The sequence below is a fragment of the Mesocricetus auratus genome, unplaced genomic scaffold (assembly GCF_017639785.1).
Source record: "Mesocricetus auratus isolate SY011 unplaced genomic scaffold, BCM_Maur_2.0 Super-Scaffold_100006, whole genome shotgun sequence".
NCBI classification, from domain to species: domain Eukaryota; kingdom Metazoa; phylum Chordata; class Mammalia; order Rodentia; family Cricetidae; genus Mesocricetus; species Mesocricetus auratus.
This window is the reverse complement of record NW_024429190.1, coordinates 32829104-32856200: the sequence shown is the minus strand read 5'-3', so window position 1 is coordinate 32856200 and position 27097 is coordinate 32829104. Positions and strand designations below refer to the sequence as shown.

At 47.4% G+C, this 27097-nt stretch overlaps 1 protein-coding gene across 1 annotated transcript in view; it reads left to right on the top strand.

The window, feature by feature from the left end:
- The first annotated feature begins 213 nt into the window (after positions 1 to 213).
- The window catches only part of Sel1l3 (SEL1L family member 3), a 108166-nt gene continuing 81282 nt past the window's right edge, over positions 214 to 27097 (top strand). The window contains exons 1-3 of the mRNA XM_013112524.3: positions 214 to 433; positions 13015 to 13585; positions 25552 to 25678. Of these exons, the coding sequence (XP_012967978.2) occupies positions 263 to 433; positions 13015 to 13585; positions 25552 to 25678 (869 nt within the window). The 5' untranslated portion in view covers positions 214 to 262. The remainder of the gene's footprint in view (positions 434 to 13014; positions 13586 to 25551; positions 25679 to 27097) is intronic.

Below are 27097 nucleotides of genomic sequence, written 5' to 3'. Positions count from 1 at the left end.
GGAGCGACCGGGGAGGCGGGCTGGGCAGGGAGGCCGAGGGAGGGAGGGGACGGGACTGCGAGCGGGGAGGAGCCGGCGCTCGGCTGGGGCTGCGGGGGCGGCGGCGGGAGCGACGGTGGCGGCGGCGGGTCCGGTGGCGGCGGCAGGTGGCCCCGCGCGCGGCTGGCCGCCGGCCGGGGGCGGGCGGGAAGGTGGCGCCTCGGGCGGGGGCCGGTCCCTGCACCAGGTGACCTGTTCCGGCCGGGATCCGGGCGGCCTCGCCATGCAGTGGCGCGGCGCGGGGCTTTGGTGGCCACGGCGGCGGCAGCAGCAGCAGCAGCCCCCGCCGCCCGCGCTCGGTCCCCGGGCCGCAGCCATGGTCCCCCTGAGCGGCGGTGTCCCCCCGGGCCTCGGCGGCCGCCCTGCAGGCGCGCTGCTCCTTCTCTGCTACCTGGTGAGCGCTGGACCCTACTCGGGTCCTTCCTTTTGCCCGGGCCCTGGGGACAAGCGGGTGGGGTGGCCGCGGACCCCAGCCGCGGGAGGTGGGGACGACGGCGCGAGTTTTCTGTCTTCCTTGCCATTGCGCCCCGGGCGATCCCAGCAGCTGGGATAAGTACCCGGGTGCGAGGACTGGACTTGCCGGCGACTCTCACTGGAGTCCATTCCTCTTCCTCACGGCCTCGCTGAAGACCAGGGCCGGGTTCCCCTAGAGTACCCTTCTTGTCCCCAGTGACACTGGACCCTCCCTACCCATTCGCCTCCAGCCCCTCGGAGCGTAGCTCCCCGCCCATGCTCCGCTTTTCATTCACCTTCTTGAAGCTCCTTCCTTCTTGTGCCCAACTTCCTCTCCTCCCCTGCCACCCACCCGGATCCTCCTTTGAGTTTTCACTGGGTCCTCCTGGCCTGGACGGGTCTGTGACACCGTACCTCCGGTTTCCAGAGGCTCTTCAACTCCTTGGTCACTCCAGCCAAGTTGTGGATGCCAGAACGAAATCTACGTCTTTGTACCACGCTTACCGCCAGAGTAGTGACTTTAGCTGCGTCTTGAACGTTGTCATTTCAGAGCTGCGTTTGGCTTATGCACGCCAATTTGCGATATGCACACTACTTGTCTTCTGTTAGACTTACGAACTAGATGGCAGTAACCTATTTTAAATACCAGAGTAGTTGAGACCGCCAGAGTATGGTGAGGAGATACTTCCCAGTTCTTTGGATGACTTGCTTTCTCCCGTTTGTCCCTGAGTTCTAGGCAATAGTAAATTTACAGAAGGCTACACCCTTGCTGCCCAGCCTACCTTATGTTCCAGGATCCTGCGGAAAGCTCGGGTTGTCTCGCCGTATATTACTGTAAATAAATGAAAAGGGAAATGCTGAATCATGAAACTGATGTAATAGGAAATTCACAGAATGCTTAAAAAACGGGCAATGTCCTTGTCCAGAACCCCGTCCATGTGGCACCGCCAGTGTTGGGAGTCTGGTCTCCTAGAACTCTCAGCTGCTGAGGCGATGCCGGCAGGAGCTGGAATCTGGGTTTGAGAAATTTGTCACCTAACCCAAGTTTTCTGTTGTTTTAAACACACTTTACTTCTTGGCCGTTTCATTTCTTGAATCAAGACTGTAAAATGCAAATTGTAACTGTGCCCCCCTCTCTACCTGTTGAACAATCCTTGCTTACACTTGTAATTTTAGAATTCGCCAATACCAATCTTTGTGGTTGGGTTTACTTCCTATTTTTATAAGAAGTTACCAGGGAATGGGAACACTTTTTTTTTGCCCGAGGGATGTTATTATTTAATATTTATGCCATAGAGTTACAGTACACAGACTCATAAATAAAGCTGCCATGACAAATGACAGGGTTTTCATTTAAATAGATGACCCTGCATACAGGGCACTGCTGGTTAGTGCAGAAACAGAATTTATGTAGTTGAGTGGTTCATGAAATATTTCCATGCAGGTAACCTGCAAAGTCCCACATGTGAATCTTGAGGCCTGGGTGGGGGGGGCACTTCTTGACAGCTGATGAAATCAGAGTAACAAGTGTAAAAAATCTAATGACTGATGTGGGAGAGACAGAAGGTGGACCAAGAGCAGAATTTCTGTGCTCACCGAGGGAGGTTGGAGGAACAGATCCAAGAGGGGAAAGTATGGCAGAGTCCACAGGAGGAAAGTGATGAGGTAGGGCCATCCATGTGCAGAGTAGAGCGTGGCTGGTGAAGGAGCAGATACGAGAACATGATGGGGGCACCTGTCGCTGTCCCTGCTTCCTTCTGGCGGAGGGGAGGGGGCTTCTGATAGCCTGCTGATAGGCTTGCATGAGCAAGAGAGTCAGGCATCACTGACTGAGAGGGGTTTGCCCACCCCAGTAAGCTGAAGCTGCGTTCCAGAGTTCAGACTGCTGACTGTTGGGCTCTCAATGGTATACCTGAGATGTTTGTGAAAGGTGGACCTTCTAGATCTTGGAGGAGCTTGGGGTGTGAACTGGGGAAAATGTAAATGCCTGCCCATCTCACACAACATCACACAACACACGCAGGCATACACACACACACACACACACACACACACACACACACACACACACACACGCCGGGAAACAATGAAGATGCATTATCGTGTGGGTTCTCCTTGATCAAGGAATGCTCCTTGAAGGAACTGACTGATTGGGAGCTGGAGGCAGACAGGTGGAGCAGAGAGTCTAGGTAGGAGCTACCGGTGAAATCCGTTCCACAATTTAGAAGTGGTAATAACAGCTTCCATTGTGCTAAGTCACGTGTGGTCACTTTCTAGTATTAATTTCAGCAATACCCCTTTGTGAGATTAGGAGCTGTTAGGCTCTCCACGCTGATGAGAGAGCAGGCTCAGAGAAGTGAAGCAGGCCTCTGAAGGCCACACAGAACCTGAGATGAAGCTCAAGTCGGCCTCCTCTCCAGAGCCCTCACTTTGACCTATGCTAGCCCATTGACTTCTGGATTTTGCTTCTTATGGTCCATTCCCCTCTTGCATAAATGTATAGTCCCATTAGCAGAACTCCAGCAATTAGCAGCTACTGTGCAACTGTCCAGGATGTGAGGTCATGCCTAAAGTAACCTAAAATATACAAAGCAGGAAGGATAGGCCACAGAATAGAAGCAGGATGTTAAAGGGGGGGGCATAAACCCAGAAACTATTTGCCATTGGTAAGGGCAATGCAAAAAATTTAAGTGCAGTATTTGAGCTTGTATCAGCTTCTATCATTGTGTCCTAAGCAGAGGGTGACCAAGCAGTAGGGTGTACTACAATACCAAATTGTTGATGACTTGGGGGTTCATTCCTATTTTATGTCAGCCTACTCACAGGCTGGGATGCAAGTAGCCTTTTGGAATGCCCTTCCAGGGAGCCTGTCCCCTGGAGTCAGGGTTCTGAGGAAGGGCACCTCCCTTCTTCATCAGCTCGGACAAAGTAACCTTCAGTACCAACCCAAAAGGAGTACTGTGACTGTAGTCTGGATACTGCCAAAGTCTGAATAACTGTGGTGAGGTCTGAAAGATAATTCATGAAGCCATGCCAGGCAGATTTCTGAAAAGATGATTCCTTGTTCCAATGACTGCCAGAAAATCCCGAGGTCACCAAAGGTCAGAATGCAGAGAGTCTCCAGGGAGAGCGAGGTCCTCCAAAGCAAAAGTTCACATTGTTTCTGCTAAAGCCACTGCCACGGTGATGTCCCCTCACACAGGACTCACCCTGCCCCACAGCACCTCTTGCTGTGTTCTTATACCATTAATGCCTCTCTTCCTTTCCTGGCCTTGCTAGAACAGACCCTCGTCCTGACCTTGACATTGGGGCTTCTAGAAGGCAGTTCTGTCTCTCTGAACTCTAGTCTTGAATGAATAATTTTTTCCTTAAGTGAGAAAATAAATCTCACTGTAGGCAATATTGATGTCAGCTGTATAGCTGAAGTATTCAGAGTGGGCATTTGAGCTTGTTAGACAACTAGGGACAAAGAAATAAGAGGACATTAGCAGCTCAGATATATGTAGAGATCGTTAGCAGACAGTGGCTATGATAGAGTCTTGTACCAGAACCCCTGTAAGTGCGTACATCCCATCCATTATCCATCTAGGAGTATTCATTATCCTTTCACATTGTGCAACACAGGATATAAAAAGTTTAAGAAAAAAATGTGTTAGGGACCTTCAGTTACTCAGCTTGGGAAACCGTGATTATGGATACTTGGAATTCAGGAGCAATCTCCAAGTTTCATATTTGCCAGTGACATCCCTGTTTGCCATGACCATCACTCTTGACTCTCCCATGCTGCGGCCTCTGTCTTTTGCCTCCTGCTTTCCCTGGCTGCCAAGAGTGCAGGAGCCATAGGAAATGTGTACGAGAAGAAATAAAGGACCCAAGCAGTTCTCTGAGATAATGGATAGACTGGAGCAAACCATAAATAGCCCAAAGTGAATTCAGTTACTCTGTCTATTGGCTTGTCCTGTCCCTCCGAGGGAGGAACTGAAGGGAGAAGCTGAGGAATTGCTGACAAGGCTCTGCCTCCTGTCTTACCTGGAGAATGGCTTACTCATGCTGGCGTGTACACCCAGGCCCATGTGTGACTGTGTGACAGACTATCTCATCTCCCAAGATTGACCAGAGAGAGGCTTGGTCCTTCTGGCTTCTAAGATGAGATACGGAAGCCTTCAGTTCTCCTCACAGTAAGCCAAAGGGTAGAGACAGGAAGTCAAGTGAGCTGAGGGTATCATTTGGGGGTGTTCCTGGAAGGCAAGGGACACGAGGCTAGAAAGTGAGTGAGAAAAAAAAGGAAGACTAACTGCACCTGCCACAGTGGCCAGCACATAGTAGGCTCCAATGAAATAAACCAAACCAAACCTTATTTGTCCTTGTAGGGTTTGAGTTAGAATGGAAAAGTATGATAACCAGCATTGGGGGTTTCTTATACAAGTAGAAATATTGATCATTGTTGGGATGGTGTGTCTCTGGCTGGCTCTGTCTGGGAAGGGGCCGTGCTTGATGGGAAATGTCTCCCCAGACACATCTTGATGGTGAAGGCCATGTTGACATCATTGCCCATTCTGCATAATTGCGTGCTTTGTGGACATCAAGAGAAGCTTTGCTTATTTAGTCAGCAGAAATTGGACAAAATAGGACTTTTAAGCCAATAGAATTACTTTTTTGACCTATGGGAAGTTTGATCCAGCCAGTTTGGAAAGAAAGTGTTCTGGAGCCAAGGTCTTCTTAGGTGATGGATGGAATGAGTGGGCAGGAATGAGAAAAACAGACACAATTATTGTTTGCGTCTCTGACCAGCTCCCACACACTGCTAAGTGTAAATGAACTTCCCGTGGTGAGTGAATGATTTTAGATTTCCCAATCCCTGTTCGTTCCTTCAATACCTAGTGGACCATGTAAAGAAGAAAGCCAGTTTCCCAGCTTTGTGGAACAGGGCTATTTGAACAGAGTCACTCCTTATTGATTTGTTTAAAGGAATCAAATGCACTCATCCTAAAAGAAGTTTAGCCCATGTGGGTAGTTTTGTTTCTTTGCCCGGAAGACATATGGACTCATCTGTCCTTGATGCCCAGGCTGAATCAATGAGTTCAGGTTTCTAACTTTGGGTCTTCTATCATGAACACACATTAACTGATCTATTTCATTTTCTAAAAATATTACAGCGCACAATAACAAAGGCAAAAGGGTTTGTGTTTTGTGACTCTGCATGGCATTCTCAAATTCGACTTTGATTGGGTCTCCTGTCTGCTGGAACCAGTTATCTGAGGGCTCTGGAGTCTATCCCCAGCCCCAAGTGTGCAGAGTGGCTCTTTAGCTTCTGGAGTGGAACACTGTTATGGTCGCTTAAACAGCATGATACGAAGGGGCCAGAAGCGGTCCTTCCCACCCTGAATGTCTTGCCTAGAGATGCAGTGCATTTGAGCTGTGCTCCTCTCCCCTTGCTTTTTTATTTTAAGGCATTGTCTCACAAGGCTGGAATACAAGTGCAGAGATGTGACACTATCATATTAACATATTAACATGGATGAACTCATCAGATGAACCAGAACCCAGCAGGGATAGGGGGAGAGGGGGATTTCTTAATTTAAAAAAATAGGTTTTAAATTTTCTAGGACACAGGGTGGTTGCCTGAAAGGTCGGGAGGGGGTGAAAAGGCTGTGAGAAGTCCACCCCAAATGGTTAAGTTGATGCCACTTTCTGGGACCCCTTAGGTTTTGTTTCTTGGGCTGGCATTGCTGATGGCTGGTAAGAGCTCTGCAGAGGGAGCCAAGGAGGCTGAGTGAGGAGTAGGCTGGTGGAAATCACTTATGGGAGAATGTGGAACTGTAAGGAAGGGTGGTGCCCTCTCAAGCTCGGATGAGACATTTTGGTGTCTAGGTACCTGCTGTAGCAGGAGATTGACCACCAAAACACCTGGCCGATGCTCTTCCCTACTGCTTTTTAATTTTTTTTTCAAGAAACACACAATGCCTACTGTATGCCAAGGACACAGACTCTGACTTAGGAGTTTCTAGACTAGGGAAAGTGTAGGCAGGTCTCTTAGTTGATGTTAATGCAACCTGGCACAAGAAAATACCTATGAAGCTTGGACACGTGTCATGCCTGAAGCTGGAACTCTTCAAGCTAATTGCCTTATTTTCCTGGCAGGAAGCAGCTGACAACCACACACATGACTTGAGCCAGGAAATCAGCTTTGGCTTAATCAATATTTAGAGTGTGATGTGTTACTAATCGGTGTTGGTTTTGTACATAGCAGAGGTAGCCACAGCTCATGATGTAGCAGCTGCCCTCTGGGTCGGCTCCAGCCTAGGAGAGGCTGGCTTCTTTCACTGCAGAGGTGTCCCAAGACTGAGATCCTGAGGGCTTCTCGGAGGACTTGGGCCAGTGATCTGCACGTGGCACGTGGGGGTGATTCAGGATCTCTCTGGGGCCAGCACGTCCATCCCTATTACATTACAGAAATCCCTCTTCCTGAAGTCCCCCTTCACCCCAACTACCCCAGTATTTTTCCCACTTCTCAAATAAGCGATCTCACTGTCCGGCCTGGCATCAGGGGCTTATCCAGTTTGAATCTTTGCTGAAAGAAGTAATAGCAGGATGTCAACACCCACCACCTGGGAGTCCTAGAAAAATCCATAGTCGAGTCTCATCGGGTCATTGTGCCTAGTTGGGTTTTCCATCCCATCTCTGCCACAGCAACTCCATTCAGGGCTTAGCTTCTATCACTCAGTACTTCAGAACCCTATCTAGAAAGAAAGCTTTCTTGGTGTTGTAGAACAGTGGTTGGCAAACTGCGGTCCAGTCTAGCCAACACGCCTGTTTGTGAATAAAAGTTGCATGGGCCAGCAACTTCTTTCAGTTATATGTCACCCTGTTGGCTGTTTTCCTGCCACAGTGAGTGCATGTGGCCAGATATGCAAGATGAGTCAGTCTTCAGATCCCATGGCTTCTAAATCCCCGGAGTTGAACCAATCAAGGATCAAAAATGTTTGACAAACAGTTGCATCTGTGTTGGACACATACAGGTGTTTCCTTGTTATCATTTCTGAAACAGTATAATATAGCAGCTATGCACAAAGTGTTTAAATGGATTAGACATAAATCACATAGAGACCATTTGCAATATACAGGAAGTGAATAAGGAAGATGTCTTGGCCAGTAACATGTTTGCCTTATAAGCACAAGGACCTGAGTTCCATCTCCAGAATACACGTTAAAAAAAAAAGTTGAGCATTGACCAGGCACTCAGGAGGTAAAGGCAGGCAGATCTCTGTGAGTTCAAGACCAGCCTGGTCTACATAATGAGTTTGAGGCTAGCCAGGGTGACATAGTTAGATCTTATCTCCAGAAAGCAAATGACCAAACCAGATGAAAGTGATGGTGTGTATTTTTATTCCCAGTCCTGGGGAGTTGGAGACAGGAGGGTCCCTGGGACTTGTTGGCCAACTAACTGAGCTTACTTGGCAGGTTCCAAGCCAATGAGAGAACCTGTCTCAGAAAAGCAAAAGAAAACAACACCCTCCCCCTCCAACAAAACCAAAAAATGCAACCAAGCAAACAAAACTAAGGCAGCTGTCGCTTTTGAAACAGCCGCTAAGGTTGTCTTCTTGTCATCACATCCACATGTGTGGACACACACCTGTACACGCATGTGTTCCCGTACACGCATGTGTTCCCGTACACACATAGGAGGGTATGTTCTACGCAGTTACCCTGTACTGTATAAGGCACCTGACCATCCACAGATGTTCGTATTGTTTGGGGTCTGGGAACCCATGCCTCTCAGACACTGAGGGATGACTGGCTTTTATATTGTGGCCACTTTTTTTTTAAATAGAAAAAGTCAAGTGACCCCAAGTCTAGAATAGCACCATCTGTAGACAGTTCGTGACACATCTATAATTTTATATTCAGTAGTTGCCACATTGAAAAAGTAAACGAGAACAGGGTTGATCCATTTTAATATACTTTAATTCTTTGTATCCAAATATTAGAATTTTGACATGCAATCAGTAAGTATAAAACTACTAAGACACTTGGTAGCCTTTTGCTAACTAGCAAGGCTTTGGAACTCCGGGTTTGTTTTATACTTCTAGCATCTCACAGTGGCAATCTGCCTCCTGACTATCATGCTGGAGAACATATGTCTAGGATATGATCCTTTGGGTTTGCTTTTGCTGACTCCAGACAGAGAACCAGAGGAAAACACAATAATCTTCGTACGAGTTTTCAGACATTTTCTTTGAAACAGAATTTGGAAGGAAGGCCCTGGAGAGGTACAGGGTAAGGTGTGACTCCACCTCCCTCGGCCACAATGTGACAAGTGTAACATACCAGGCAAACTGTGGCACGCTGCCCTTATTACTGCAGGAAAGTGTGACGGGTGCATTTTCAAGCAATCAGATGTAAAATAATGAACAGGGTTATTAGGAACCACACTTTGCAGGGGAATCAAATGGCTTTCCTCCTGCATTTCTGTTTAAAAGAGATTTTTCTTCTTTTAACGTTGAAAAATGTGTTAGGAAAAAAAAAAGAAAATTGGACCTGGTGAATTTTTCAGAGAGGCATGGAAAGAATGAGATCTGGAGTCATTCTTTGGAAGAGAACATACCATGGTGTGTACTGTACCGAGGCAGGCCCTGGACCCTGGACCTTGTCTTGCTTCATGAAGTGAATGGCTTCTTGCATGGATTTCTGTGGGAAAGCATCTAGGCCATCCCCCTAGCATAAGATGCACCGTCCATCTGTCTGCTGTTCTGGTCTAGGTTCACAGGCACCAGGGACTGTTGACTTTTGGGAAATTCTTTTGAGTGTTAAATGAATGCATTCTTCCTATGGACTAACACCAGTTCATCTGTTTGTGCAAAAGGAGGATGCAGCCTAGGGTTCCCAGGCAACAGCGGATCTGTGTTGCCATGATGTGGTTTGGGGTGGGCATTGTGTTGGTGGGCAGGTGGAGGTAAAGAAGGAACCAGGTTCCTGGTTGGGCTCTGCTAGCCCATCCCTGGGGCGACGTGAGAGAGGCAGAAATGGACTTGCTGTTTCCTCATCTGCCCAGTGAAGGACAGGACCAGCCACCACCGATGGCCCCTGCTTCTCTTCCAACTACAAGATTATTTTTATGCATGTTTCTCCCCTGTAATTTAGCCGTATATAGCAGTGCAAAAAACAATTAAGTCTCTCCCAGAAGGGGTGGACAGTTTGAACTGTCCTCACTCCTTACAGATGTCTTCCCCCAGATTCCCCATGATCAATGCAAAGGAATGGCCAGCCCTTCCCTTCCCAGTCTGCCACTTGTGGAAACTGACACTTTCGCCTCTTACAATGGTTGCTCTCCCTTCTGAATGTTCATGCAAAAGATAATGAGGTAGCAACTCATATCTCCCTATTCATTCGTCTGTCTTCTGACCACTTTGGTCTTCCGTGTTCCAAGGGTGCAGCTGACGCTATGTGTACTCAAGGGGTTTTGTCTTTTACACCATGTTTTATACGGGTGTGTGTGTGCTTTGTCACCCGCTGTGGTATTTATGAACTCACTTAAAAATGACAACAAGAGGAACAACCAAAGTTCTATACCCAAAATACCCTGCAGAGACCACCCCCTCATGTGCATGCCTCGATCGTGAGTCTTTTTGTGGCTCCAGGGTTGGGAATACTTCGTTTACTTAGGCAGTGGACATCTGCACCTTCCGTCTTCTGCTGTGACAGTGCTGCCATGAGAAGCCTGTATTTCTACCCTTTCCCTCAGGCTCAGAGGGTGACTGCATTCCTTTCGGTAGGTAATGAGTGATTGCCATGTAGAAATGACGGCCACCAGCAGCAGCACACAGTGGGCGTGCCTCCCTCCACTATGGCCAGTGCAACATGAAACCTGATCTTGATCTTGAAGGGGCTGTTCAGTTAAAAATGCCCTCTCTGTGTGACTTTAATTTGTTTTTCTGTTCCATGAGTGGGGCCTTACTCATCACTGAGTTATGAAACTCATCGCTGAGTTCCTCATATTTCTGCTGAACTGAGTTCCTCATACGTCTGCTGAACTGTCACCCTAACCCTTGTGCATGGAATCCCAAAGAAAACACCACCCCTTCCATAGAAGCCTGCATGCTGCTGTCCTGGGCTGCCACTCTCTGCGGCCTGGAGCCAAATGCTGTCTGTAGTCTCAGGTTCCCATGCCTGCCTGTGCCTCTGCTGTTGTCTGGTTCTCTGGCCAAGCCAAGCTGGCTTCTCCTGAACTCTCGGGTTGTTTGCTTCTTGCCCCGATTGGGCGTTCATGCCACTTTCAGCCTCTCCCTTACATTGCTCCCAGAAGAACTTCTCTTCATCCCTCAAAGCCCAAATGGAGTCCCATTTCTTCCCTAAGTGACCTAGACCCTCGGCCAGTGGTGCCTCTGATGGGTGTGGTTGCTGTTTGATTGGCGCACTAGCCAGATTTTGCTTTTGGGGGTGGGGGGGGTGAGACAGGGTTTCTCTGTAGTTTTGGAGCCTGTCCTGGAACTCACTTTGTAGACCAGGCTGGCCTAAAAACTCACAGAGATTCAGCTGTCTCTGCCTGCCAAGTGCTGGGTTTAAAGGCGTGCGCCATCACCATGTGTCTTTTATTTTTAACTACTAGTGACAAGTGTGTTTCCCTGACACAAGAATTCAATTCTCTTCCACCTTCGCTTCTCCATGGCTCTAAACCAGGATGAAGAAAAGAGCCCCTTCTCTTTCTTTGAAAGACCAAAGTAGCTTTATATTTCTAGGAATTATCTATGGCATCTGTGTCTGGTAGTCAGAGGAAAATTGTGAGTCAGTTCTCTCCTTCCACTAGGTAGGTCCTGGGATTGAACTCAGGCTAACAGGCTTGGCAACAAGCGTCTCTACCTACTGAGCCATCCTGCACCCCTTTCCCCCACTTTTAAGACAAGGTGTCACTCCGTACTCCTGGCTGGCTTGAAGCTCATTTTGCAGACCAACCTGGTCTCGAACTTGCAGGATCTTCCTGCCTCTGCCCTCTGAGTGCTGGTAAATGAAATGACGTTTCCTTTCAAATTGTGATCCAGTATTTATTTCTAAAGCTTACTGTTTTGAAGCTTGGAGTTCAGTAGCGTTAAGTAAGCTCACATTGTGCACAGCCGCCACCGCTCTGTTTCCGGCACGTTCTCATCACCCTGCAGCGTAACTCTTAGCATTAACCACCCATCCCCTCCTCCTAGGCCTTGGCAATCCATCTTCTGTTTTGTTCCCACGAGTCTGACTCCTCTACCTTCTCCTTAAGTGCCTCATACAGTACTTCCTGTTTTGTGTTTGGCTTATTTCAGTAGGCGTATCTTTAAGGTTCACCCACTGTATAGGATAGCAGAATCCCATTCCACTGTAGTGCACACAGATCACTCTTCACATCACTAATGAACCCTTGAGCTGCTTTTAGCTGTCGGGAAGAGTGTAGCTACAGATAGCAGCAAGTAACTATGTCCTAGAGTTCTTGCTTTCAACTTTTTGGATATGTTTGGAAGAGGACTCATGGGTCAAATCATATAGCGCTTATATTTTTGATTTAAAAACGAAAGTGGCTTTAGTCTTTACCTTAGAAGCCGTGCCATTTTACACTGCCAACTGCAGTGCACAGGGATTCCAATTTCTCCACACCATCACCCATGCTTGCCTTCTAGCCTTACCTCCCCCACCCATCAACATGGGTGTGAAGAGGTCACAGTGACCTTGTTTGCTCTGGACACCTGAATCACAAAGTCATGGCGAAAAAGGGCTCAGCTAGCCATAGTTCATTACATCAAACTCACAACTTGCCTGAATTTTGTTACCAAGTTCCTCAGGTTTCTGGAAGAATGAACACAGGGAGAAGAGGGTTTGACTACTTAAAGAAACAACCAAGTGGTGTACTGCTAAAATCTTTCTTGACACCTGTCACATCATGCCATGTCACATAGGGAAACTATAGAACTAGGCTGCCATGGTTCAAACTTGCCCTTGTGGCTCAACAGAGACTTCCCGCTGGACCGTCAGGCTTGCAGACTTGTTCTGGCTCCCCAGGTACAGGAGATAAATACAACAGGCTGGCCTCCTTTTTATGTTCCCTGGTGATGCCTTTTCAACTTTTCTCCAGCCCTTTGATTGGTAGTGTCTGACCACCATTTGAAGTAGTTTGTACATGTCTGAAGCTGGCTTCTTTCTTTCATTCTGGTCCCTTTCACCATTACCTTTGCCAGGGACCAGCCTCATCCTTCAGAAAGGCAGCTGGGGAATGATTGCCACATAGCTTTGAAAGGCATATTTTGATCAGCAGATGTTCCCGAGCTTAGGGAGAGAGTCAGCATGACCCAATCTTCATGTGTGTGTGTGAGTGTGTGTGTGTGTGTGTGTGTGTTGGTTTTTCTCCAGTCTAATAATCATGCTTTTGACATCTTTTACTGTCCAAATTCATTGCTTTTATAGTTTCTAATGCCAAGAAAATAACAATCTGTGAATGTGTTCGTAGGATGATAAAACAACAACAACAACATTCTGTATTACTTTTTCTTTCCCTTTCAGAATTTTGTGCCAACTCTGGGCAGACAGACTTCCCTGACGACATCGGTGCTGCCCAGTGCAGAGCAGGGCACGGCATACACGGACTTTATTTATTTTACTGCCTTTGAAGGAAGTGTGCGCAACGTCTCTGAAGTCTCCGTGGAGTATTTGTGCTCCCAGCCTTGTGTTGTCAATTTGGAAGCAGTTGTCTCATCTGAGTTCAGAAGTAGCATCCCCGTGTACAAGAAGAGGTGGAGGAACGAGAAACACCTTCACACCAGCAGGACACAGATAGTGCACGTGAAGTTCCCAAGCATCATGGTGTACAGAGATGACTACTTCATCAGGCACCCCATCTCTGTGTCCACGGTGATTCTACGAGCCTGGATCACTCACAGGCGCAGTGGTGGGGCCTTGAATGTCCGCGGGGAGGAGAATTTGCTGCATGCAGTAGCAAAGAATTACACCCTGCTGCAGACGGTCCCACCCTTTGAACGGCCTTTCAAAGACCATCGGGTGTGCCTGGAGTGGAACATGGACTATATTTGGAGCCTCTGGGCCAACAGGATCCCACAGTGTCCTCTGGAAAGCGGTAGGTCACTTGCCTCATGGCAGAGCACATTCTTGGGTTTTCAGATTGCCGGTGTCATCGAATGACAGCAGGTGCAAATTCCTTTTATAATTTTTGCGCGCACGCACGCACGCACGCACGCGTGTGTGTGTGTGTGTGTGTGTGTGTGTGTGTGTGCCCCATAGACATCAGAGCACAATTTTTCTCTCTTTCTACTATGTGGGTTTGAAGGGTTGAACTTGAGTCATTAGACTTGGCTGCAGCCACCTTTACCCACTGAGCTATCCTGCCGGGGCCCCAAAAGCAAGTTCTTAAGTTAGCATCAGTAAGACAAGGAAAATGGAGAGGTCTATTGTGTCTGTCGTTTTGAATTTGGGAACAAAAGGGAATGAATAAGAAATGAAAGAGAGGAGAAAAACTAAGGGAGAATAGGGAGAAAGATGAAAGACAGAAAAGAATCTAGGGACCTTGAGGGAATGGAGGGAACCTTTGAGAGCTTTTGAGCTGCTTAGAAACAATAATGCCGCTGAAACAAAGACTAACTCCCCAGCAGGCGCCACAGATTCTGTTATTTATAAGAAAAGAGTTTTAGCCTGGAGGAGGTGAGAGAGATCCCCCCCCCCCAGGAAGCAATCCTTGTGCCAGATAGGGAGGTTCTGCCTCAGGGTAGTAACTTGTGGCTGGAGCCATCCTGCTCTGGCGCTTCTGAGTGTGTAGCCAGAACTTGCCTAGCCTCTCTGTTTCCTTACCTGTATGTAAAACAGGCTAATAGACCCTTCCCTCAGAATAGAGTGATGAGTATTGAGTGAGATGCAGTTGTTTAGCACAGCACCAGCCCTCATACCAAGTCCAAGTTCTGCATTTTATCCTAAATGCCATGCGTAACAGCCCACACAGAATCCACACAGAGGCTCCTGGGTCACTCCTCAGCTCCCTCCACATCAGGACTGGTCTACGATGTTCCTCATCCATCCATTGGGGATGGAGTGGACTCCACATTTGAAATGGATTCTGTTGCACCCACAAATTTCAATCTCTGGGCAAGGGCGTGGGACTGTGAACAGGACTTTGATCTTGGTTTTACTGCGACCCAATCCCACCCCCCCCCCCCCAGCTGGCTTGGCAGGTGCTGGAGTTCCACAGCCCATGACAACAGGCTTTTCCACCGTCTCTTCCTGATACCTAGTCTTCTCCAGATCTGTACGGGAGAAGGTGACTTAAGGACACGGTTCCATGCTCTTCCTCTGGCGACATGCTTTTTCTCACCTTTGAGATATGATTTCTGGGGGAAGCAGTGGTTGGGGTGGTTTCTTGGTAAGGTTCCAAAGTGGTTTCGTGTATAATAAAAAGTGTGTGGTGTGTGTGTGTGCGCGCGCGCGCGTGTGGTGTGATTGTGTAGGTCCTCTGTTCTTGCTGCATGCATTAAACAGTTGGCATCTTGAAAACTCTTTATTTAACTCTAATTGTAGAGTCAACAGGGAATTGTGAAAATGGCTGAGAAAGGCCTTCGTGCCATGGCCCAGCTTCTCCTATTGGTGCCTCGTTCTGTAATCACAGCACAGTATCAAAACTAGGGGACCAGTGTGCCTGAATATTGTTAACTGTAGACTGAAATCAGGTTTCACAGTATTTGCGTGTGTGTGTGTGTGTGTGTATGTGTGTGTGTGTGTGTGTGTGTGTGTGTGTATGTGTGTGTGTGAGCGCATAGCGCATTGTGGGAAGTGCTGGGTAATTAGGTATCTGGAATACCGGGAGCTGTGTGCCCCTTGCTAATGGATGAGCCCCCCTCCTCCAGGCAGCCCTGTGCTAGTACCTATGTGGAGTGCCTTCCACAGGGATTCCTAATTTGTCAAGCAGAAGGGAGCACAGGGCACACATAGCGGCAGTTTTGCTTTGCCTCTGACTTCATCAGGGCTTAATGATTCCATTTCATGTTTTGCAAATGTATATACTTCTCATTGAAAAATGACCAAATCGCAAGTGGGACGTCTTGAAATGAAATCATTTATAAACTGGCTCATTCTCAGGGTGCCCTGGAAATGGGAGCCGCCTTTCTTTCTCCTGTTGTTTTCTGCCCTGTTTGCAAGGCCCAGGAATGGCACAGTGGGAATTTTCTACCCGCCTTCTTCAGAACATTCCTTTTGGTGTGAGAACGAATCTAATCAAATCACAGCACAAGGAAAACCTTTCTTAGGAGTTAAAAATCACTGAACACGGAGGCGGGAGTTCCTTGCACTCGCAAACCAGCTCTGCACCTGTAGCTGTGATTTGTTTACCAAAATGAGACCATTTTCCCTCTCTCCTTAAAAGAGAGTCACCTGAGTGAGAGAGCAGCGGGCTGTGGGAGGTGCTTTGACCTTTGTTCTGGATGGATGGGGCTATGAGGGGGGGCACAGGGTGAGAGCCGGACCCGGCTGGGCAGGGGCTGGGGGGGGGGTGGGGACTGGGCTGAGGCTTTGTTCTTAGCAAGGCCCTTCCTGATTCACTGCCAGGTAAGAGTCAGTTGAAACACAAGAGAGTGTCAGGAGACCCAAGATGAGCTTCCGGGGCACCTGCTAGGTCTAGGTCTCTGTAAACTGCAGCCCCATTGATTCAGGGCTTGGGGGACATATTCTGTGTCAAGCATCTCATGACCTTTATGGTCCTGCCTCTGAACTTCAGTACCCCCGGATTCATCTTCTTTGCTGTTTGTGAAACAAAGTCTCAAGCTCCCCTGTGCCTGGGTTTTCCAGGAGAATGGTTGAGGTCCCCGCCGCTGCCAGCTTAGCTTCTGCTCTGGGGTAGTACCCCCAGACACTCCTCTCTGCCAGGCTGGGCCACTGTCAGACTTTTGGAGAACTGCTGGCAGGTTCTTATCCAGCCCTGCTGAGCAAGCCCAGCCCGGATCAAAAGTCAACAGCCTTCAGATACATTGTGCCAAGGCCCTACATACCTGTCCCCGCCGTGTTCCGGCCACGGAGCCATAGGTGGCTGGGCAAACATCGCCTGAGCGAGTGAGCGAGCACTTTTGTTGTCTGCTTCCTGGAGGAAGGGATGGGCACTGCCCCTTAAGTCCCCTGTGTGTCTGACTCACTCCTGAACTCACCGAAAGGATCCACCACGTGGGGTGGGGGTGGGGTGGAGAGCTGACGTTCAGTCTAACCCGGGCTGCTCTCTGACACACCCTAAGGAGAGGTTCTGCCAGCACCGTTGGTTACAGCTTCTGCTGTGTATGTCATGTGTTCAGTCTCTCCTTGCCACGTGTACTCCTGGCAACCTGGTCTAAGTCCCCACCCTCCTGGACTCTGGCCACGGCCCAGTGGTGGCTCTCTAGCTTCACCCCTGCCCCTCTCCCTCCAGGCAGCCTGCACAGGGCGGGCTGGTCGCCCCATGCCCCCCTTAGGCACCCTCGTTCTGCTGCTCGAGGTCAAGCCACACTGTCGCGCAGCCTGCGCTGGCTCCGTCTTCTAGCGTGCGTTTGCCCAGCCGCACGAGCCTACTTGCTTCTCCCTAGACAGACCGTGTTCAGTCCCACTTTGGGACATTGGAGTGACAGTTGCCACCTAAAATGCTCATTTCCCAGACCTCTGTTCCACTTGCTTCTTTTCCTCCTCCATGCGTCCGCTCAAATGCCCACTTCCCTGACCACTTGGTCTGAGCTAGTGACCTTGCCTGGCATTGCCCCCTCAGTGTCCTCTATGGCCTACATCCACTGGACACTGTAATTAAGTAGCTGTGTTTTCTGGTTTCCTGTAGACCATGATCATGCAGGCTCCTTATGCTGCGTTCCGGTGAGGACCACACCCTGATGCCCTAACCCCCGTGAGGAGGTGTGGAGCTGGCCCTGAGTCTTCCTTTGGCCCTCTGCAGACAGGCCCACAGGCCGCAGCTTCCCCGGTGGCCTTTGAGAGCCACACTCACTCAGGCTGCAGACTCCCATCTCTTTTCTTGCAAACATACGGGACTCAGCTCTGCCTTAGTAGGTTGAATCTGACATACCCACTTTTATATCTTCCTTAATTCAGTTCCTTTGGCCTAGAATGGCTAATTGATCCGCACTGTCCCAACCAGTATCATCAGCCTGTAGCCTTGTCTTCTGCCACCTTCCCCATGTTCCCCTCCTGAAATCCTCCCTAACCTTTGACGGCCAGCTCGGATGGCCACTTCCCCTTGCCGGGACCCCAAATATATGTATGTTCACAAGCACGTTTTATTCCCACCATCAGAAGTTGCCTCTCTGACCCAAGCCCTCTTTGAGTACCTCTCCTGTGATATGAAACAAAGACTGATTGAGCCTCTTTGGACCACTTTCTTCCCCAGATTTAGAAACTGGCGGATGGAGACCTAGTCCTTCTCTCTAAGGTGCTTGAGGGAGACACACACAGCTATGGCGCAGCCACTGCCACTCTCCATTCCTGAGGGCTGGCCACGTGTCAGACACCGTGGGAAGAAGAGAGCTGTGCTTCCCAGCACCCTGCCTTTATGCGTGCTGGTGAGAAAGTGGAGTGGGGGAAGTCCAATGACCCGTCTCAGGTCACACAGCTATTAACTATGCAGCTGGTACACAAGGCTGGATCATTTGCCTCCCAAACTTCATATTTAACCACTGTGTTATACAGCTGGCTGGAGTTACGAAGCTGTTTATTTATTATTTATTTATTCCATGCCATTCACCTTGGACAAAGCTACTGTGTGCTTTTATTAGGTGCCTTGCTGAGGTTTGTCACAGAGGAGGTGACATTGGACAGGGACCTGATGGAGAAGCATAGCTTTCACAGTCAGAGGACTAGAGGGGAGGACATGGGGCAGAAAAGATAGTGACAGCACCAGCTATCACGCTGGATAGGGGAGGGGACTGTGCGATGGCATCCCCCCTTGGGCAGGATGGCAGACTGACTTTGTAGGGGGTTGAGAGGGCTCCCACGCTGAGTCTGCCTGGTGAGAAGGGTCTTGTCAACCGACTACGGCATCAGCATCTGCATCTGCCCTGGGATGAGGATGCAGACTAGCAGCATGCTTGATGTGTGTTTGAAGTGCTTACTTGAACTTGAAGGCAGGATCTCAGGTGTGAGAAAGGTTATTCAGGTTAGGACTGTGCTGTGAAGATTTTCAAATCCCACACTAGCAGTAGAAAGCGTTCTGCCCTGGTGTCTCCCTTCATGATAGTTCTTCTGGTCTCTGATAAGAAACTCTTGGGGATGGTGGCGTCTCCTTTTCCTTTCAATGAAAGGTCACTCTCACATTTAGTTTCAGTGGATCAGAAGTATGCTATTTTAAATTTTATTATTTATTTATTTGGGGTGGGGAGAGGCATTACATGCCACGGTGTGTGTGTGTGTGTGTGTACACGTGTGTGTGTGTGTGTGTACACGTGTGTGTGTGTGTGTAGATCAGAGGACACTCTGGGGGTGGGGCGGGCTCTCTCCTTCACCACGTGGATTCCAGGGTTCAAATTCAGGTCATCAGACTTGTCAGCAAGCGTCTTTACCTGCTGAACCATCTCTCCCCTTGAAAGTACGGTTTCTTACAATGGAATTCCATTATAACAAAATAAAAATGAGATTTAAGTCAGATGTTGGAGCCAGTCTTGACTTGTCTTGGGGGGGGGGGGGGGAGTAAAGCAAACTCCCAAACAAACCGTATATGCATTGTGATTATTCAAGCCAATGACATGATGATCCATTTCTAATTATAAGCTGTATATTTGGGCTTTAAAAAAAAACAACACTACAGACTCAGTCCCCCCATCCCCAGTTAATCACAGCAGTCTGAATTTCTCAGTAATAACACTAATTACTGCCTCGCATCTGCATTGCCCTTTACAATGTACAAAACACTTTTTCCAGGCACTTTGTCTCATTTAATCCTTGTAACGATCTCATGGGAAAGACAGTGTTATTCTCATCCTCTTCTTAATGAAGGGGAAAAACAGAGGCTCAGAGAGATTATTTAACTGGAGTCCAAACCTCCATTCTTTTGACTTTGCTATGCCGCCTCTCCGAGATATGCTAATACAGCCCTAACCCAGGTTCTAAATTAGAAGGAAGGCTTTTTTTAAAGTTGAATTTTTATCGGTGTGAATCATGTTTCCTTCACCCACTGGACTTTGTCTCTTTGAAGGGATTGGGCTGAGCTGAACAGCCTCCGAGGCCCAGGGTAGGGAGGCCAGCGGAATACAGCCACCTTCTTCCCTCTGCCTGCATGGAAATGTTCAGGGCCTTTGTTCTTGCCTTCCTTAGCTGCAAAGGTAATACATGTACCTGGTAAAAAATTCAAATCATGTAAAAAGGCTTAGCGGGAAGGAGTTCCGCCCACCTCAGTCTTCTGGTCCTTTTCCCAGAAGCACACTCGTGCAAGCATTTCTTATTTCTCCCAGAATGATCCTCTGCACATAGAAGCGTTAGGGTTAGCTCCTTGTCTCCACAAGCAAATGATGGCCTAGGAGCAGTTCTGCCGTACACTTGTCAGCCACTCAGCAGAGCTTTTTCTCCCTCAGACGGAGCTGCTTGGCCCCGTTCTTTTTTTTTGACCGATCCTTATCAGTCCATTGCCCCAAAGTCTCTCACTTATTTAACCTGTCTCCTTGGCTGGGCATGCAGGCCAAGTGTGTGCGTGGGAGGGTGTTTTATGTGTGTTTGCACTCAGGTATTGGGGAATGCGTGTACTGGCGTGTGCACATGTGGAGGCCAGAGTTCAGTGTTATGTGTCTGCTAATCTCACGAGCCTTTTTATTTGGCTAGGTATGCTGGCATAGCAAGCCTCTGGCGTCATCTGTCTCCATCTCCCAGCGCTGGGATTCCAGGGGGTGACTCCATACCCAGTTTTTTTGTTGTTGCTGTTCTTTTGTTGTGTTGTGTTGTGTTGTGTGTGTGTGTGTGTGTGTGTGTGTGTGTGTGTGTTTGCATAGGTACTGGGGAGCTGGACTTAGGCCCTCATGCTTGTGAGGCAAGAAGTTCACTCCCTGGGCCTTCCCAACCTCCATGCGGGGATTTTCTGTCTTTTGCTTTCAACAATGTTGCTTCTCTGAACATCCTCACAGGAATCTTTGTCCATGTGAGTATGTTTGGAGGATGGGTTCTAAGGACTAGAACCTATATTCTCAAGACTCCTGAGAGTGGCTATTCCACAGATGTCCAAAGGAATCCATCTCATTACCCAGATACCGTTGGGGGGCATTTATGATTTAAATCATCCCTGCTAGAAGATACTGATTTTATTTTCAGGCTTGACTTAAGGGCAACAGTGCATACAATATCCACTGCCTTTTTAGGGACCTCTGTTTGGAAAGTACTCCTCAGGATTGAAAAAGCGTACTTTCTTTCTCCCTAGGCTCTGCCAACAGACCTTTAGCCACAGGGATTCCTCGCAGGGAGGTGGCTGTTCCTCCCTGTGCAGGCTGGAGGTCTTTCTCAGTGGTATCCTCCTGTTGTGTCTGAAGTTCATCCGGAGAAGGGCCTTGCTACATAAATACAGGACCTTCCCTGGAGTTAGGCCTCCATGTCAGAGTCCTCTGGCTGGACTAGACAATGGGCTACAAGATTCCTCTAGTCCCTGCCCACCCTGCGATCAGTTTAAATTGTCGCAGGGACCAGGAAGAAGGATATCAAGAAGGCATGAGGACCTAAGTTTAATCCCCAGAATCCATGCAACACAACACATGTAACAGCACGAGGCAAGTAGAGACTGGAGGATCCTTTGTTTTATGGGATCGTCAGTCTAGTTGAATTGGTGAGCTACAGGTTCAGTGAGAGACTCTGCCTCAAAAATATAAGGCAGAGAGAAATAAAGGAAGACTCCAGGTGTTGATCACTGACTTTTCATCCATGTCCACATACAAACACATACACGTGAACTTTCAAGTACACACACACACACACACACACACACACACACACCCCAGGAAAAGAGAGGGACCTAAGTCTACCTCATGAGTGAGATACCAGCCTTTGTAATGAAGCAGGGTGGTGCTGGAGGATCTTGCCCCTCACCCCAGCTAGGCTGAGTCGGGCTCTAACCTGAAGGTGAGGCTGAGAAGGTGGCAAGACCTTGAAAATTCAAGGTAGCATTTCTTAACTAACGAATATCAGAATGTTGTAGTGTTGTAGTAGCCAGTTGGCATGGCAGCTGTACATCAGTCATTGTTCTCTCAGAGTGCTTGTGAGATGCAGTTTGGTTAGTAAAAAGCCCACAGGTGTGTCATGGGGAGCTCCAGTTTGAGTCAGAGCTGGACCTCTTTTTAGTTTCTCAATTATCATCAGGATAGTGACATTTTTCTTGTCTCCAAATGAAGGAATTTGCACCATTTAATAATCAGTGCCTCTTGTTGCTCAAAAATGTAAAGAAACAAAACAAAAGCAGTTCAGGAAGAATTCCAAATATGTACCTCCTTTATGAAATTGTGTGTGTGTGTGTGTGTGTGTGTGTGTGTTCCTCCTTCTCCAACCTCATCTCATACAAGAGTCAAAGAAATAGACTTGAAGGAAGGATTTCAAAGGATTATTTGTCTTAAGTAGCATGGTGCATATCCTAGAATTGTTGAAAGTGTTGGAAAAAAGAGAGGAGTGTTTGAATTCTAACCTTTCTATAGTTACATGCATTCATTTATTCACCATTACTTATGGAATCCAAATCAAGCACTGGGCCCTGTTCCAGGCTCTGAGAATATAAGTGAATGAAGGAAGGCCCTACTTTCATGGACCACCAGAGACAACTGAATATGTCACTACATCTCTTAGTACCCAACTTAGCTATAAATGTTTTGATGGTGAAAAGCATTGTTATTCCCCAGTCTACTCTTGTGGTCAATTACAAATGAGCCTTGATTTATGATGGATTGACTTAGGATTTTTCAGCTTCTCTGCGTGTATGTATGTGCAAGTGCACACACCTATGTGGTGTGCACGTGGAGGCCAAAGGAGGGCATTGGGTATCCTGCTTTGTTACTTTCTGCATTGTATCTTTGAGGCTGGGTCTCTCCCTGACCCCAGTTTTTAAACTTTTGGGTTAGGCTGGTAGGCAGCAAACTCCAATGATAATCACTGCTGGGGGTCTAGGCATCCTGTAAGACCATGGCTGACTTGTCACATTGTTACCTCCATGAGATTCCAGGTCCTCCTGGTGGTCCAGAGAGGACTCTTAGCCACTAAACCAGCCCTGAATTTCTTAACTTTTGACAGTGGACAAACCTACACAACCATTGTGGTTTCCATTTTTAGTACAGTATTAGCGAGTCATAGGCGCTTACATCATTGTAAGATAGGTTTTGTGTAAGATGATTTTGTTCAACTTTAGGCTAACGTGTGCTCTAAGCACATTTAAGATGGACTAGGTTAAGTGATAATGATTGGTAGATTAGGGTATTAAGTACATTTTTTATATTTAATTTTTTGCCGTTGATACCTATGAGGATGTCGTCCCATCATAAGTCAAGGAACTTCTTCTGATATTCCCAACAGCCACTGTCAGCTAATAGTCAGCAAACCTATATGCTCTCCTGTTCTAGATGGATTCTAAAATGCCATTCTTGCTAATTAATTGTGTTTGTAAAGAACACATATAAGATGACACAGAGGGAAAAAACACCACAAAACTGTTAAAGCTACAGAACTGATAAGAAAATGTCCGTGCCTTTGACTTTGTTGGAAACCAAAACTATGTGTTTTTGCAAAGCTATTTTTAGAAGTTTGGTTGAGCATTCTCCCTCCACAGTCCTTGGCTGCAGGGCACTTTGATCCTAGGTGAGCAAAACCTCTTTCGTGAAGCTTCGTTTTCCTGGTGTGAGGTTGCTTTGTTATGTGCGTTGGACTTCCTGGCGCAAATGTGGCTATCTGGCCTCTTCTGCTTCCCTCAACACACAGAAGCCAAGTCCAGGGTCAGCAGAGATCAACCTTTTTGATGAGCTAGCTTCAGCGTCCGAAGACCGCTGCAGTATTTCCATTTACAGTCCCCATCACTGCACTCAGAACAGACCAGCAAGTCCTCTGTGCCCAAATGGAGCTCAAATTCATGTCATGATTTAGATGCTTTCAGGGAACTGGCTTGCTTAATCCTATTAAATATATATACAAGGGCTGGAGATTCTAAAAACTGCTTTTGGGATTTTTCAGATCGTATTAAATTCAAGGTACTTCTACACTTACTACAGTTTCTGGTTTCTCTTTGGGAAATGAACAGAGCCATCTGGTCTCCCAGGATGAGGAAACCTGTAATATGTGCCAATACTGTGTATTTGATGACTCTTACAGAAACAAACTCATCTTCCCAAGAGTCCTGGGAAGAGTGGGTTGTTTCTATCATTGAATTATGGATGTTTAAACCCAGGAGCATTTTAAGGAAGAGAAAGGCATAGTTATTCCTAGGTCAAGTGAATATGGAAAATAGAAATGTATACTTAGCCTTCATTAAAGCAGTAGATGTTAGATAAAGATCCGAAGAGGCTGCTTTCCCCTAGAGGATCTGCTGTGGATATGCCTATGCTCCACACCCCCATGCTTGTGAAAGAAAGTGGAACCCTTCTGTGTACGGAAGTTTCTGTCCCACCCGGTCCCACAGCCATTTAGTCCCAAATCAACACACAGAAGCTTATATTAATTATAAACTGTTTGGCTGATGGCTCAGGCTAGCTCTTTCTTAATTATTAACCCATTCTATTAATCTGTGAATCTCCATGTGGTCTTGGCTTACAGAAGAATGCCTGGACATCCTACCTTCCCAGTAGCTATATGGCATATCCTTGACTCCACCTACTACCTGTCTCTATCCATGTTTGGACTTCCTGCCTGGCTAAATCCTGCCTGTCCACTGGCTGAAACAGTTTTATTCATCAATCAGTAAGAAAAACATATAATCACAGTACACAGAAGGACACACCCCATTTCCCTTCCCCATTTCAGGGATGCAATTAGTCATTTGTACAGAGGTGATAAGTTGAGTGTGGGTGGTGTTCATATCCAAAACAAAATGGGGCTGATATGCACCAGTGGTAGGGTGTGCAAGAGCTTGGGTTTGATCCCCAGAACTGTAAAATCGGAATAACACAAACAGAAATGTAAATTAAAAAGTACGAATTCTAAAACTGAATTGCTTAAGTTTGAATCCCAGCCCTGCTTCTTTTTATTTATCCTTCTGTAAGGTTCAGGTTTTCATCTGTCAAGTGCTGTGCTAAAGGGCTCACTTGGTCATTTGTAATGAAGTTTAGTAATATTACCCTTGAGTTGTTCTTGCCATGATGCCTGGAGTACACCAAATATTAGTTACTACCTTGGTAAACCATGCCTCTATTTCCCCATCTGTGCACTGGCCACGATAATGAGGATTCAATAAAATAATGCATGTGTAATGTTTATACTGCTATAAACTGGATGTACCTTCATTGAGTTCTGTCAAAGCGCTAATGTCGTTATAACTATAACACAAATTGAAAATTCTTTCCCTAGCATTAAAGGGCTGTATGCAATGTGGTTAAGAACACAAAAGCCAGCTGGAGATGTAACTTAATGGCAGAGTGTTTGCTTACATTGTGCAAGGCCCTTGAGTGCCACAAAGAAAATAGATAGATGATAGACAGATAGATCGATACATAAATGATAATAGATAGATAGATAAATAGATGGTTGGTAGACACATAGATAATAGATACATAGATGATAGATAGATAGATAGATAGATAGATAGATAGATAGATAGATAGATAGATGCCTGAGTTTAAACCTGAAGTCTGACCATATCACCTCTGAACTTTGTGAACTTAACCTTGGACTTTCTTTCCACAGAATGGAACTAATAGCAAAGACTTGAAGTTGTAATGAAAACTAATGAAGCCTGTCTTGCTGGTGTGCTTAATTAGCATGGTGGTTCCTGGCTTAGATTCCGTGTTCTGCAAATACTTAGTCGTATTTTTGCTTTAACCGTTTGGCTGGAACTGGGAACCAAGGGTACCTGGAAGGGTGTGCATTAGGTAGGAGTGCTTCTCTGGAGAGTACTGAAAATGAATTCTGTGATGGTTACAGATGCAGTTGCCCTCCTCAGTTTCCCGTATGCCTCCAGTGGAGAAAACACTGGCATCGTGAAGAAGCTTCCAAAGTTCCAGAACCGAGAGCTGGAAGCCACCCGAAGCCAGCGAGTGGACTACCCCATGTAAGGGGGCAGGTTGTGGGCTGGTGGGATGGACCTGTTTCTATCTGTACACCTGGTAGCTAGTGGGAAAACCCCTTCCAAAGGCATGGCTTAGCAAGGTACTTTGCACAAATGCTTAAAGAGAATCAGAGAACCAGGAAACCTTAATGTAAGTGGAAATTATTTCTGCACATAGGAGCCTTCCATTCTCTCCTTCGTCTTTTTTGGCTGGCCCCAGAGATGGTATGAGCAGGCAGCAAGATGTTGAGGCTCAGATCTTATGAGGCTTCAAGTGCAGCCACCCGAAGCCAGCACAGGATTGTAGTCGTGGCCTTGGCCCATTCCATCCTGGAAGATCGCATGAGCTGCTAGAACACACTGGGCCTCTGATCTCCTTTGATTTCAGCAGAATCCACATCTATTTTTCCTTCTACTGAGCCGAAGATGCTCCGAATGGCTCCTCTCTCACCTCAGATCAGATGGATTTAGCCGAGTGATTTAATTCTTCCTGTGCTGCTGGCGGTAGAAAGATCTTGAGTCACTCACGGAGCGTATGTTCTCGCTAAGCTTCCTTGTAATAACTTATCTTCATGGGCTCGCTCAGCTGGGCGGGTCAGGAGGGAAGTCTGTGACACCATCTGTTTGCATATTGTGACACTGACTTCAAGGCCCTTTTACAAGTATTTGGAAAGAGTTCTTTGGCTGTAGCCCCCAAAGAATTGAGGGCCACTGCTACCATAGCCCAGGCTTCAAATTAGCTACGGTGTTAAGTAGAAAGAGCCTGATGCATTTGTTTTACATGGAGCCGTGTGTCATACACCCAATGTGCTGATTCCCTGCTCTTTGTCGCTGGGCTATTGGTCACAGTGTGGCACCTCCTACAAGTATTTATCAAATATTTCCTGAGGGATGAATGCATCATGGATCTTGACTAAAACGGTCCTAACTGAGTTTGCTACTATTATTTTAGCCTCATTCCATAAATCACAGTTGTACAATTTTCCCCTTTTTTGGGGGGGGGAGGCGTTTCGAGACAGGGTTTCTCTGTGGCTTTGGAGGTTGTCTGGAACTAGGTCTACAAGAGCTAGGTCTCGAACTCACAGAGATCCACCTGCCTCTGCCTCCTGAGTGCTGGGATTAAAGGCCTGCGCCACCACGGCCCAGCCAATTTTTCGCTTTTATATGTATATGGGTGTATACACATTTTGGATGTGTGCCTGCAGACATGTGTATGCATGCATTTGGAGGCCAGAGGTCAACCTTTGGTTGTTCAAGTTGAGCTGTCCAACTTGTTTTTGAGGCAGGGTGTCTCTCTGGCTTGAATCTTGCCAACTGGGCTAGGCTGGCCAGTGAGCCTGGGAATTCTGTCTGTCTCCCCAGTGCTAAGATTACAAGCAAGCACCGCTGCTCCTGGCCTTTTGCCCTGATTGCTGGGTATCT